This window comes from Myotis nattereri (assembly GCF_964212035.1).
Source record: "Myotis nattereri genome assembly, chromosome: 2".
Classification (NCBI taxonomy): domain Eukaryota; kingdom Metazoa; phylum Chordata; class Mammalia; order Chiroptera; family Vespertilionidae; genus Myotis; species Myotis nattereri.
In genome coordinates this window covers 196,143,885-196,158,953 of record NC_138076.1, presented here as the reverse complement: position 1 = coordinate 196,158,953, position 15,069 = coordinate 196,143,885, and the positions used below count along the sequence as shown (strand labels likewise).

Below are 15,069 nucleotides of genomic sequence, written 5' to 3'. Positions count from 1 at the left end.
GCTTTGTTATCTTATTTGCTCTCTGGTGGGAGACTGATTTAATAAACAAGTCTGTACATTTATTTTGTAAATGTCCAGGCAGCATGATTAAAAATATATTTTTAAAGGGAATGATCAGAGCTTGGAGGTCTTTTGGACAAAGATGGGTTGGTTAAGTAATAGTTAAAAGATACTAGTAATGAAGCATTTGTTACACTAATTTCTTTAGGTTGGGGGATACATTACTTTGAAAATTTGAGAGGCTCTCGGTAAGTCCATAGAGTTGGCAAAGCTTCTTAGATATCTAGATGTGTATTATTAGTAAATAAAATATATCTTTTTTTAATGCATTGTAAAAAGAATAATAGAAGGCTTTCTCATAGAAGCCGCTAGTTTTTCCCATGTTCTGAATACACCCTATTTTTTTTTAATCTTGTGAACCATTTAATTATCATTTAGTTTTAGTTGTAAAGAATCCTCCTTAAGTGTCTACTGACATGGTTTCCAAACCTTCACTTTTGAGCAGCTTCCTTTATGTGAGAACCATCCTTCACTGAATGAAGTTCTTTGTAAAGGGCACCTTTGTCTCGCTGCTGAGATGTGGGTTTCCCCACCTTGGTTTGGTATTTCCTTCACTTTATAGGCCACTGTCTCAGAGCTTCCAGGAACTTGTGGATCTTAAATGACATTCATGTGTTCATTTAAATTAACCAAATCTCTCCTTTCATTAAATTAATGGCCTTCTGGTGAGTACTCTCTATGTGCCTTTTACCATGCTAACTATGTTATAGAAATTATTTATTTTAATCCTCATAACAGCCCTATCAAATAGATGTTATTTTTATTTTTTAAATGAAGAAAGTAAGTTAACTGCCAAAAGTAACCCACTACTAAATGGCAAAGCCAGACTCCAACTCAGGTCTCTCTCAGCCCTTGTACTTAGTGAATTGTTCAGAATTTGATTAAAAATTGTTTCCTGAAATCTCTACCATACTGGAGAGGGTATAGTTGTTTTTTTAGCGTAGAAGCTTGTTTTCAGAATTCTTTCCGTTGGCCCAGGAAATCATAATATTTTCTCTTTTAAAGATGAGAATGAAGGTAGATATTGATCATTTAGGATATATTATGATGATTACTTGTTAATGTTATTAAGGGGGTTGGAGACTTGAGATAAAGGATTGATGTCAGTCGTATTTTACACAGTTTTGCATCAACGATTATGCACAATAATAGACCTGAGCATAAAGAGAAGTAGAAATACTTTCATTGGGAAAATATTTTTATTTAAAAACAAAGTCAACTTATTAATATGGGGACTTTCCCCCTCTACTTTTACTTCATAGTTTCACACTAATTTCTGCATATTTATCAAAGCTCTTTGACCTTAGCAGCTGCTTTGCTTTTGCTTAATATGAAGTGATTTTTAATGCCCTTCATGAAGTCAGGGAGCCCTGCAGAGCTCCCTGTCTGCCCATATGTCCATCTGGTCTTTGTAATTCATTGTATCCTAGCAGTGGTTAAGTAATGCCCTGAGGTCAGGAGCCCAGGCAGAGCAGCTGGTAATTAAGTCACTACTTCTCTTTGCCACTAGAGTTATAAAGCCTGACCCAAGGAACAAGGCCATCTGTTTGGTGCTTTATTGCCTTAGATGTTCATACTTGATTTTATTTGCATTGATTTTTGCTGAGTTCTTACCAAAGCGATCAGAGTTGAACTAAAGCTAGTGTGTTCATACCTCAAAGGAGCTGAGTTTTTTAAAGTTCATCTGGTCCTTATTTTAGGTTTTCTGGGAATTATGAAGAAAAATTGTATGGTATGTTTTATAATTTAGAAACCCATTTCTATTTCTAAAAATTCCAAATTGAACAAGCATGTGGTTATTGTGCCCAGAAGCTAGAGTGCAAGTGGTTCGGTGGGTTTTATGTTAGGAGATTAGACTGACATTATGTAGTTGATATCAGTAAAGTCTGTCACTTTATCACCCCTTTTATTTTAACTACCCAGCCTTTTCAGTGTGAAAAAGTATATCTGGATCTAATTTTTGAAGTGCCAGGCCTGTGGTCTTGCATCCTCACTGATTTAGTCAATTTAGATTCTTCTGCCCCAAAATAACTTTACTTCTGGCTTTTGTGTCATCACACTTTCCCAAATTATCCTGGATGTTAGCATTTAGAAAAATAACTAGACACATGTTGTGATCATCCTTTCTATTTTTTTTTTTTTAAGATATTTCCTCCTTTCAGTGACACAAGTCCTAGAAATGGTTGAGGTTCATGAAGAGTTGAGAATTAAACACTCTGTGTGCATTCCTGTGTGAACATCTCGCACTGGGACCATAGTACATTATTTTCAGGGGATGATGGCCCAAGAGGTGAGGGAATGAGACTGAGGCCAGGGCTACCAGGCATAGTTATGAAAGCCATGAGTTGTGAGTAGGGCCTTTGGTGTAAGTTGGATTGACCGGGAGGGAGGGATGCTGTGCCTTTTTCCATTTCCAGAAAGGTACCACAAAGACCAGTGATTGTCCTGCTAGTGCTTGCTTAGAATATGTCACTTTGTGAGGCTTAGGGATAATTCCTAATAGATAGCTGGATATTAATTCTCTAAACCCCTATGGTTTCTATTCAGTGTCCTTCATTTGCTCTTTTAATTATTAAATATCTGTTTTGTTCTTACAGGCTAATTTTGAAAAAAGATATTATGGGCCATTAGTTCATCCAGAGCGGCCTATGCCATCCACTATACTAGTAGTACCGGGAAAAGGAAAGTTTTGCCTGGTAATGCGACTGGGGCCTCCAATTAGAGGCAGCCATCTCACTGGTCAGCCCAGTGTGCATTTATTTGGCTGGTCTCTGTTGAATGTGTCTTAAATAAACAAGTTTCCTTTTTGGCAATGGTGGCAGATGTGTGGAATGCAGAGTCTGGCAAAAGCTGTGTCAAACAGGGTCCTTAAGCTGGTTAGCAGCTCATGTCTGCTGTCACTGTCATGACTGAGGAAATACCTTCCAACTGGAAAACAAAGGTCACCCTGCTTCCAAGGGACAAACGTATTCATCATTTAGTCTACCAGAGAAAAGGCCAGTGCTTCCTGCTTTGTTGAACAAGGAACTCATGTCTAAATTATATTAATTGTTAAACTAGTAAAAAAAAAAAATACTGTAGAGGATGTTTACCTGTTGTGCTTTGAATACATTTACAATTGAGGAAGTCATTCATGATATATACGTATATTCTAATGTTCTGCATGATGGAAAAATCTAATGACTTTCAAAAGTGTTAAGTAGCCCTATTTTCTCTTAGTAGATGTGAGTGCTGATAGAAGCAAGCTGTTGGGAGGTGGAATTTGGCCGATTGCCATTTAGTTTCTGGAGATGTTTTGTGTGGTTTTCTGGATTGAAGTTTATACAACTTAGGAATTCTTATTTTCTATTATAGTAACTAGTTGTAAAAGTAGCTCTTTAGTTACTGGTGTAAGTAGATGGTTCCTTTGGGCTAATGTGACCATTGGGCAGATAAAGTTAGTCCCAGGTAGTAAGGTAGAAGTTAAGGTGTTTGTTTTTAGCATTTGGTTAGGAAAAGAGGATTTGGCTTATCTAAAATAGCCATACCTTAGAAAAGGAATCCTTTTAAGTACTTTTAAATTACATATGAGGTTATATGTATGTTGGAGGAAGGTGTTGAAGGGCTCAGGGGGAAAATCAGTATTTTTTTGTTTGTCTGTTTGTTTATTTGATTGGCCCAGTGTATCGCTGAATGGAAAGGAGGTGGAAATAAAGGCAACGGAAGATAAAGTCTGTAGGAGTCTGGTTTATTCAACCATTGCTTTAAGGTTTAAATTAAACCTATTGTTTCTAAGAAGAAACAGTATTTGTTTTTGAATCCTCCGGATTGTGGAAAAGATCCCACTATTGTTTTACTTATATCTTGAGGTCTACCCTCCAGGGATAGTGAAATCTAGACACATACCAGTTAATTTCTATGTAAACTGTATATATACTGAAACTAAACAATAGTGACAAAAAAATCAGACTTCAAATTCTAAATGTTATCTGTTAGATAATATGCAATTTATACCTAAATGAAGTACTCCTCAATTTAACAAATTATCTGTTATCCTAAATATGACAGAATTTAGAAGGTGAACAGAAAGATTTTCCTGTGGCCCCTCTCAGAAATTTTCATCTGTATCTCAGTAGCTAGAATTAGATGGGTCATATGGCCATCCCTAGCTGAAAAGGAATCTGAAGAGAAAGCATTTTTTAGCTAGGCATATTGTCCTTCCCTCCCTGAAAAACAAAAACAAAAGCAACCTAGAAAGAACATATTACATTCATTGTTAAGAGACTGTCACTGGTTTTCTTCAGAAACTTTATTTTTCTGCCTCAATCATACCTAGATTTCCCTCTGATATACTATTCTGGACAGTTTAACTTTTTTTCTTTTAACCAATGAATGAAAAATGTCCAATAAAATGAAACCTTTTTGTAAGAAAATCATTTTGTTCAAATAACTTTGGTACAGATTAAATGCATTGTTATTTGGCGTTATTAATAATGAAAAAGATGAGGAAAATGAAGGTAGCTCAAGGAGGCACAGTAAACCAAGAGTGAGGGAGGTCATAGATCCAGTATTCTCTGATTATCAAGAAAGTGTCATCCTTCACATGCTTCACCTAGAATGCTCCAGTTGTTGGGAAGTGATTACTGAAAGTAGACAAAGGGATTCTTCCAGGATAAATTTAGCTAAGATTTCCTGGAGGCCTTTAAAATAGATTGTGTTCATATTGCAGTATTGGAATAATTTTAGACTCTACTTAGAGTTGCCATACAGTTTCTGAACATGCCCTTGAGTATAACTGGAGAGCAAACCAAAAGATTTAAGAGCAATATCACACAGACTGCTTTAAAACCAAGTATCTACCCCAGTCACTTTATATTAAAAAAAACAAAACAACAAAACTCTCTAGGTAAGTGGGATAGAAGGAAGTGGATACTTTTCAACTTCTAATTCTACGAGGGGAACACAGGTTTGCAATTTTGTTGTTTTAGGGAATACAGTGACTAGGGGGAAAAGTTTTTTCAGGTTGTATGTGTACCTGTATTGTTTTTCTCCTCTGACCTGTAATAGGATTTCCGGGATGCTGTTGCTCATGCTTCCAGACAGCTTGGGAAACCAGTGATTGAGGACCGGATCCTAAATCAGATCCTATACTACTTGCCTCAGCTGTACGAGCTCAACCGGGATCTCCTGAAGGAACTAGAGGAGAGAGTGTCCAACTGGTAAAAATGAGCTGACCTGCTTTCCTAGGGTTTCCAATTTTAGATGAAGCTGTAAGCCAGAAGGGCCCATAATCAGCCAATTTAACTTTTTATAGGTCACCTTTGATAATAAAGATTTTTGAGATTGTTTAGTTGATATTTTCACATTGGAAAACATTTCTTTTAATGTTTTATATATCTGTTCAGGAGCTTCAAGTCATGAAATTTCCTTGTGTTTTGGAAAAGAGGCCATTCACTGAGATAAACTGATGATTTGGTTGGTTGGTTTAGAAAATTTGCATGTGTCTGACATCATTGTAGATGCTGTAGATTTCAGGACAGGTAAAGGATACCAAATAGTCAAGAGCTTCCATTGGGTATAGAAACTTTGGTGACAGCCTCAGAAATATGTTGAAAGTTTGGTCTAAGGCAGCCGTGGGCAAACTATGGCCCGCGGGCCGGATCCGGCCCGTTTGAAATGAATAAAACTAAAAAAAAAAAGACCGTACCCTTTTATGTAATGATGTTTACTTTGAATTTATATTAGTTCACACAAACACTCCATCCATGCCTTTGTTCCGGCCCTCCGGTCCAGTTTAAGAACCCATTGTGGCCCTCGAGTCAAAAAGTTTGCCCACCCCTGGTCTAAGGGATTGAATTTATTGTTGAAATCCATAGGGAACCCACAATGATTTGAATAGCAAAACAGTATCACATACTTTCATGATCACAATTTCCCTCTAAACTCTCTTTATGTATAATCCAGAAAAATACCACTGCCTATTTTAGAAATATCATGTCTCTGCTTGTTTGTGAAACTATGCTAAATAAGCAATTAATACTTAGCAGCAGTTTACAAGTATAGAGCAAAGTTAAGGTCTGAGGAATGACTAAAAGGTAGTTTTTAAAGTCATAGTAGAAAGAATATGTATTTAAATAGCTACTGTACATACTTAATCATTCTTATAAAAATTGGCTTTAAAATAATCTGAAGTGACCTAAGATGTGCATATTTATGCAAGCAGTGGAAGCTTAAATATCTTTTTTACTTGTACTAAAGTTTTCTCAGGTTTAGATCTATAGATGTTCTATGTTAAAATATTAAGCATCCCTAAGAGACAGACTAACTTAAGGGACAACTAGAACAACAACTCTGGCAAAAGCTATATTTATTACTAACAAGGAATAAGATATATCCTACTTATTAAAATACTAGAGGCCCGGTGCACAAAAATTTGTGCACTCGGGGTGGTGGGGGGTCCCTCAGCCTGGCCTGTGCCCTCTCGCAGTGTGGGACCCCTCGGGAGATAACGACCTGCTGGCTTAGGCCTGCTCCCGGGTGGCAGAGAGCAGGCCCAATCCCTAGGTGCAGCCCCTGGTCGGGCTCAGAGCAGGGCCGATGGGGGAGTTGGGGCGCTGCCCCGTCATGCACAGAGCAGGGAGATTGGGAGGTTGTGATGCCACCCTCAGTCACGATCAGGGTAGGGCCAATTGGGGGGTTGGGGCACCGTCCCCTGTCACACTCAAGGTAGGGTCTATGAGGAGGTTCTGGCGCCACCCCCTGTCATGCACAGAGCAGGGCCAATCAGGGGGGTTGGGGCACTGCCCCCTGTCACGCACAGAGTAGGGGCGATAGGGGAGTTGGGGCACCACCCCCTGTCACACACAGAGCAGGGCCCATCAGGGGGTTGGGGCACCGCCCTCTATCACCCACAGAGCAGGGCCGATCAGGGGGTTGGGGTGCCGCCACTCTCACACTCAGGGCAGGGCCGATGGGGAGGTTATGGCTCTACCCGTCACACACAGAGCAGGGCCCGTGGGGTGGGGGGGGGTGTTGGGGGAGTTCCCCCCTATCAGGCACAGAGCAGGGCTGCTCAGGGGGTTGGGGTGCCTTCCCTTGTCACGAACAGAGCAGGGCGGATAGGGAGGTTGTGGCCCCGCCCCCTGTCACACACAGAGCCGCAGGGCGATCAGGGGGTTTGGGCGCTGCCCCCTGTCACGCTGATCCTGGTGCCGGGAGGCATATTACCCTTTTACTATATAGGGTAGAGGCCTGGTGCATGGGTGGGGCCGGCTGGTTTGCCCTGAAGGGTGTCCTGGATCAGGGTGGGGGTCTCCACTGGGGTGCCTGGCCAGCCTGGGTGAGGGGATGATGGCTGTTTGCAGCTGGTCACACACCATTCAGGGTAGGGGTCCCCACTGGGGTGCCTGGCCAGTCTGGGTGAGGGGCTGAGGGCTGTTTTCAGGCTGGCGGTGACTGAAGTTCCCAACCGCTCCATTTTTTCTTTTTTTTTTTTTTTTATTCTGGGCCAGCTTTAGTTTGAGGCTTGGCTCCAGCTCTTAGGCCTCCGGGCTGAAAGTAGGTTTCTGGCCTTTGCATACAATGTTGCGAATCTGCTGGCTGAAGTCCTGCGGTATCTGTTACAGTGTTTGAAACTGCAGGCTCAGAGGCCTGCAGCCGCAGGCAGGGAACGTTGGTTTCCTCCGTCACTGAAGCAAGCAAGCCTCATGTTAGTTTCAAGCTGCCTGGCTGCCAGCCGCCATCTTGGCTGACAGTTAATTTGCATATCTCGCTGATTAGCCAATGAAAAGGGTAGTGGTCGTACGCCAATTACCATGTTTCTCTTTTATTAGTGTAGATTTTTCTTTAAGGGTTTTTAAATCAAGACATTCTTTGGTGTTAATAGACTTTCTGAAATAACATTTATTTTATACTGGCTTTCAGTAACAATGATGAAACCTTTCATTTCTGTGTTCAACAAGTTTTGAGTACCTACTATGTGCTAATCAGCACTCTAAACATGCTAGGCATATCACAGCACACAAAACATACAAGTTTCTTACTCTCATGGAGCAAACATTTTAGTAAGGGAAGCACAAGACAAACATACAAAAACACACACACACCAAAAAAAACTAGGTAGAAGCAGTTTCTGATCTGCATATATGTAAAATAGGATCATGTGTTAGTGAATGAAGATTGGGTGGCTAAGGAAGGCCCTCTAAGAAGGCAGCACATTGAAAATGACATCTGACCAAAAAGGAGCGGCCAACCTGGGTTCCATATCTCCAGGCTTGTGAAACCATTAATACAAGTTTTGACAGTGGTTATGGATTCTCTGTGTCAAAAGACTATGAAGAAAGCCAATGTGGCTGGAGAGTAAAGAGAAAGAGGAAGAGAAGGGTAAGATGAGTCAGCAAAGTATGAGCAGTGGCACCTGTGGGGCTTCGTAAGCCTCTCAGACAAGTTTATTTTTCTGCTAGAGCCAAGGAGATTATTAGAAGTCACATGATACATGTTTTTATATTCTGGCTGCATAAAAATGGCATGGTAGAAGCAGGGAGACCATCTTGTTGGCAGAATCCTGGCAAGATGTGATGTTGGCAGTGGAAATGGTGAAGAGTAGCCATTTGGGGATATGTCTCACAAGAAGAGTAAAGAGATAAGCTGATGCTTGAATATGGGACTCTGCTCATTGGACATGTTTTGGATACATTAATGACTCTTAATATTTTTGTGTATCTCTTTATCTTTAGGACAGAACAACAAAGAATTGCTGATATCTTTGTAAAGAAGGGGCCATATCTAAAAATGTATTCCACATACATCAAAGAATTTGATAAGAATATAGCTTTGCTGGATGAGCAGTGCAAGAAAAACCCAGGTTTCGCTGCTGTTGTTAGAGAATTTGAGGTATTTTTGCTACCATCTAATGTTGAGCTTTTGTTTGTTTGCTTTAAAGTTTTAATCTGCAGTCATTGAAAATAAACCTTGCAAACAGAAAGATATTAAAATATAATCCCTTCAAAATCAAAGAGGGAGTTGAACAAATTCAATAGAACTCAAACAGTTCTACAAGATTTAATTTTGGAAATCTGTTACTGCACATTTGAATATTTTAAAGACTCTTTTTTTGTGTGTGTGGTAAAATATTAAAAAAATGAAACTTAACCCTCTTAACCATTTTTAAGTGTACATTCATTTTGTTATGCAACCAACCTCCAGAACTGTTTTCATCTGCAAAACTGAAGCTATACTCATTAAACAACCACTAACTCCCCATTCTCTGCTTCCTCAGCCCCTGGCATTCTACTTTCTGTCTCTGTGAATTTGACTACTCTAGAGAACACTTCTTATTTTTAACTAAACTTTTCCCTTTATTCTTATAACAACTAATCTATAATCATGGATGGAAATATAATTTTTTCCCTTTAGATAAATAAATAACATAGTTTTAGTGTCACTGTTAAGAAAAATGAATAGTATTTTTATTGCCAAAGCTTTGTGTTTTGTCTCAAAGCTGTGAGGGTACAAGCCTGATTTGGTTTGTTATAAACTGATATAATGCTTCTTTAAAAAAAAATAATTTTTAACTACAGTTTTACTTAAGTCTTCTCCCCTAATTTTAGGTAAAATTACTATATGCTTTAGTGATTATGTCTCTGCTTTGAAACTAAAAATTTTAGTGAATTCCAGTCACACAAAAATAGAAAAATTTTAGCTGTATTAGGATATTGCTGATTTTGCCCTGAATGGGTAATTCAGTTGGTGGGAGTGTTGTCCCGATATACCAAGGTTGCTGGTTTGATTTCTGGTCAGGGCACATACAAGAATCAACCAAAGGATGCATGGATACGTGGAAGAACAGATCTCTCTCTCTCTCTCTCTCTCTCATCATTAAATACAAATTAAAAAATAATAAAAGGAGCTCCTTAGGAAAAAAAAGATACTGCTGGTTTCTAATTTGTACAGTAGGCAAGAAAATAACCAGGTCATATGTTAATTTTTAGTCTGTAAGATATTTACCAAATATAGTTTTAGCAAAAAACAATTCAAATGAAAACCAGCCATTCCCTTTTCTTTCTTGCTTCTAATGTACTTTGCAGGTTTCAAACGGCATTGTAAGGCAACACAATTTTTTAAAAAAACAAGGCTGTGTAGAATTAAATTTACTTTAAATTAGTAGCATGTGTGCTTTAAAAAACACACACAAATAATTAAACTTTAAAATTGTTCGTAGTCTTTTTTTACTTCCTTTTTACCTCTCTGCTAATGTCTTCACACTATTAAGAAAGAAAGTGTGATGTACATAGTTATGGAACTGATAATTGACCCAGGTTTTCATCGGGTTCAAGGAGTAGTTCCATTGCTTTAGCAGAGAAAAACACACCATAAGATGGGCAAGTTAGCTGTTTGGGTTAATGGTGCTTGCATGATAGATGCTTTCTTAACATGCATTATCATATAATTTCAGAATTATTTTGTGTACCAGAGCTTGGAGGTGCATATTTAGAAAAAAATAAAACAATCTGAACAAATCTGGGGGGAAAAAACGCAGGAAAAAACCTCTTCCCCATCCACCTGATCTGTATAAGAAGTGCAGGATATCTTTGGATGAGGGACATTTTCACTTGGTCATTGTGATGCCACCTCACAGTAAATACCTGTGTTGGAAAATGGGGTGGGGCTTAGGAATGGACAGAAGTGTCTGTTGTACACACCAAGAAAAGAGCTTTAAAGGAAGAATCAAATGTCCTTGCAGTCAAGTCAGAATGGTTCTGAATCAAATGTTTCTATATCCACTGATTTGGGGGCTGTCTCTTATAGCCAATCATGTAAGAAAGTTTTACATTCTTCAGAATTATTAGAGAAAGGATGCTTAGCAAGGCTACTTTTCAGGTGATCTTTAATTTCTGCAATTCTCTGCAGTATGAACCATTGTTTTTATGAATATATTGATAGACTCTGACTATTATTTGAATCCATTTCCCAGTAGGTTTATTTCTGCCAACTTACTTTGGGGGACATGCATTGTATTCTTGTTCAAAGGTTTTGTTTATGTTTATGAATACACTAGAGCAGTGGTTCTCAACCTTCTGGACCTTTAAATACAGTTCCTCATGTGACCCAACCATAAAATTATTTTAGTTGCTACTTCATAACTGTAATGTTGCTACTGTTATGAATCATAATGTAAATATCTGATATGCAGGATGGTCTTAGGCGACCCCTGTGAAAGGGTCATTTGACAGCCAAAGGGGTCGTGACCCACAGTTTGAGAACCACTGCACTAGAAGCCCAGTGCACGAAATTCATGCACTGGTAGGGTCTCAGTGGCAGCTGCTGAGTAGGATGGGCTCTAAATTGGCCTAACATGCAGCCACCACTCTCTGTATGTGCGGGCTGTGAACACGTTTTCCCTGAGTCGGTGATTTGAGAGACTTATTAACCTATGGGAGAGTGTGGACTACGTAATGAATTGGCTATAGTTTCACTCTCAGCATCATAGGTACAGCTTAAAATAAAGGGAATTTCTCTGTGAATTCCCTCCTAGAGCTGCTGGCTATTTAAAATTTGCCTTCCTTGGCACCTGAATCTGGTTCTGCTTCTTAGAAAAATGCTTGTGTTTATATTGGATGCCTTTTCCTTTCAGATGAGCCCACGCTGTGCTAATCTGGCCCTCAAGCACTACCTGCTCAAGCCAGTTCAGAGGATCCCTCAGTACAGGCTGCTGCTAACAGGTGGGCGTCTCTGGCAGTTTACCTCTCTTTTTCTATCACTCCAGTCACCCCTATACCTAATATATGGATTTATAGATTGCTTCGAACCCTGCATGTACATTGCCTGAACCTTAGTTCTTTGGTCATCCCTGTGTGCATTGTCTGCTTTGGGCATTTATATTCCTTTTGCTTAGAACTTCTTTTACCATCCCATTCCTACAACCCTGCATCATTTTACCTGATTAATATTAACCACAAGGAAGGTACTATCCCAGCCACTCAACAAGGAGGTTAGAGGGTTATTCCCACATATATTTAAATCAACTATCATAGCCTCAGGCACTTCAGAAAGTTGTAATAAGGCAGGGGTTGGAAACATCCAAGCCTGCAGGCCATCTAAGGCCCAGCCAAGGCATCAGGGGTAAGTTAATTAAATATTTGACCAAATATAGCAGACTCATTTTTTTAAAAATATATATTTTATTGATTTTTTACAGAGAGGAAGGGAGAGGGATAGAGAGTTAGAAACAATGATGAGAGAGAAACACCGATCAGCTGCCTCCTGCATGCCCCCTACTCGGGATGTGCCTGCAACCAAGGTACATGCCCTTGACCATAATTGAACCGTTCAGTCTGCAGGCTGAGGCTCTATCCACTGAGGCAAACTGGTCAGGGCAGCAGACTCATTTTTTTAAAATTAAATCTTTATTGTTCAGATTATTACAGTTGTTCCTCTTTTTTTCCCCCATAGCTCCCTCCACCCGGTTCCCACACCACCCTCTGCCCTTACCCCCGCCCCCATTGTCCTCATCCATAGGTGTACGATTTTTGTCCAGTCTCTTCCCGCACCCTCACACTCTTCCCCCCCCCCCAAGAATAGTCAGTCCACTCCCTTTCTATGCCCCTGATTCTATTATATTCACCAGTTTATTCTGTTCATCAGATTATTTATTCACTTGATTTTTAGATTCACTTGTTGATAGATGTGTATTTGTTGTTCATAATTTGTATCTGTACCTTTTTCTTCTTCTTCCTCTTCTTAAAGGATACCTTTCAGCATTTCATATAATACTGGTTTGGTGGTGATGAACTCCTTTAGCTTTTCCTTATCTGTGAAACTCTTTATCTGACCTTCAATTCTGAATGGTAGCTTTGCTGGATAAAGTAATCTTGGTTGTAGGTTCCTGGCATTCATCACTTTGAATATTTCTTGCCACTCCCTTCTGGCCTGCAAAGTTTCTGTTGAGAAGTCAGCTGACAGTTGTATGGGTACTCCCTTATAGGTAACTGAGTTTCTTTCTCTTGCTGTTTTTAAGATTCTCTCTTTGTCTTTTGCTCTTGGCATTTTAATGATGATGTGTCTTGGTGTGGTCCTCTTTGGATTCCTTTTGTTTGGGGTTCTCTGCGCTTCCTGGACTTGTAAGTCTCTTTCTTTCACCAGGTAGGGGATGTTTTCTGTCATTATTTCTCCAAATAGGTTTTCAATATCTTTCTCTTTCTCTTCTTCTGGCACCACCATAATTCGTATGTTGGTATGCTTGAAGTTGTCCCAGAGGCTCCTTACACTAGCTTCATATTTTTGGATTCATTTTTCTTTTTGTTTTTCTGGTTGGGTGTTTTTTGCTTCTTTATATTTCAAATCTTTGACTTGATTCTTGTGATCCTCTAGTCTGCTGTTGGAACTCTGTATAATATTCTTTATTTCAGTCTGTGTATGCTTAATTTCTAGTTGGTCCTTTTTCATAACCTCAAGGGTCTCACTAGATTTCTTGAGGGGCTCACTAAATTTACCAGCGGTTTCTAGAAAATTCTTGAAAAACCTCAAAAGTGTGGTTTTGAACTCTATATCCAGTAGTTTGCTTTCCTCCATTTCTGTCATTTGTGACCTGTTTCTTTGTCTCCACATTTTTTATGCTTCCCTGTGTTGATAGAGTGGCTTTGTGTGCTAGGTGTCCTATAGGGCCCAGTGGCTCAGCCTCCCCAATTACCTGAGTTGGACACTCTTGGTGCACCCCTTTGTGGGCTTTGTGCACAGTCTTGTTGTAGTTAAGTCTTGATTGTTGTAGGTATCACTGGGAGGAATTGACCTCCAGGCCAATTGGCTGTGAGAATCAGCTGTGTCTGCAGTGGAAGAACTTCTGTGCTGGAGACACCCTCCTGGGGCAAGACTTGCTTCAGTGGGGCTTTGGTGCTCACTGAGTCTGCCCCCTGAGTGTGTCCCTTATGGATGTGAGGAGTTGTAATCTGGATGATCCTACTCTGACCACTGGTTACACTGGCTCTTGGATCTAAGGAGGTGCTAATTTAGCCTCTGCCTGAGGCTACCCAGCAGGAGTTATGGAGAGTTCTGCAGATTCCTCTTCTTTATTTGGGGTTTGGAGGTGCCCAGATGAGGCCCAGCTGTGAAGTAGTGCACTCTGCTGTGGGGCCTTGGGGCTTCTTTTGGAAGTTATGGGTCTCTCTGACCCAGCTGCAATTTGTTAGGTAATTTTAAGATTGCAAATGGCCAGGCCTTTCATATGCAAAAGCCTCTGCACACAGGTATGGCTGCTCCTCAGTCCTGCCCTAAGAGGCCCTGTGTCTCAGTGTCCCAGTAATCGCTGCAAGCACCTCTGAGAGAAAACTGCCCTCAAGTTCCAATCGATGCCAGACAGTCCAGTTTCTCCCTGTATGAGTCTGGGTCCCCAGAGACTCGGCCGGAGCTGGAGTTCAGTGCAGTCGGGATTTTGAGACTCCCTCCCGATGGAAAAAGACAACCGTGTCCTCAGTTGCCAGCCCTTTCCACGTGGGCCTCTGTACCTCTGCACTTTTCTTCCGCAGCTCCTCTGAGTCTCAGTATGCTTTTCTCTTTCCTTCTAGTTGTAGAATTTCCACTCAGCCAGCTTTCCTGTGGTTCTGGATGATGTCTGTTTTGTCTTTTAGTTGTATTTTTTTTTAATTAAATCTTTATTGTTCAGATTATTACATTTGTTCCTCTTTTTTCCCCCCCATAACTCCCCTCCTCCCAGTTCCAGCCCCACCCTCCACCCTCACTCCCCACCCACTGTCCTCATCCATAGGTGCACGATTTTTGTCCAGGCTCTTCCCGCATCTCCCACACCCTTTTCCCCGCCAAGAATAGTCAGTCCATTCCCTTTCTATGTCCCTGATTCTATTATAATCACCAGTTCATTCTGTTCATCAGATTATTTATTCACTTGATTCTTAGATTCACTTGTTGATAGATGCATATTTGTTCATAATTTGTATCTTTACCTTTTTCTTCCTCTTCCTCTTCTTAAAGGATACCTTTCAGCATTTCATATAATCCTGGTTTGGTGGTGATGAACTC

At 40.2% G+C, this 15,069-nt stretch overlaps 1 protein-coding gene across 1 annotated transcript in view; it reads left to right on the top strand.

Annotated features, from left to right (window-relative positions):
• The window catches only part of FGD6 (FYVE, RhoGEF and PH domain containing 6), a 132,117-nt gene that overhangs the window by 69,487 nt on the left and 47,561 nt on the right, over positions 1–15,069 (top strand). The window contains exons 7-9 of the mRNA XM_081084449.1: positions 5,107–5,258; positions 8,775–8,931; positions 11,672–11,759. Coding sequence (XP_080940575.1) covers positions 5,107–5,258; positions 8,775–8,931; positions 11,672–11,759 — 397 coding nt within the window. The remainder of the gene's footprint in view (positions 1–5,106; positions 5,259–8,774; positions 8,932–11,671; positions 11,760–15,069) is intronic.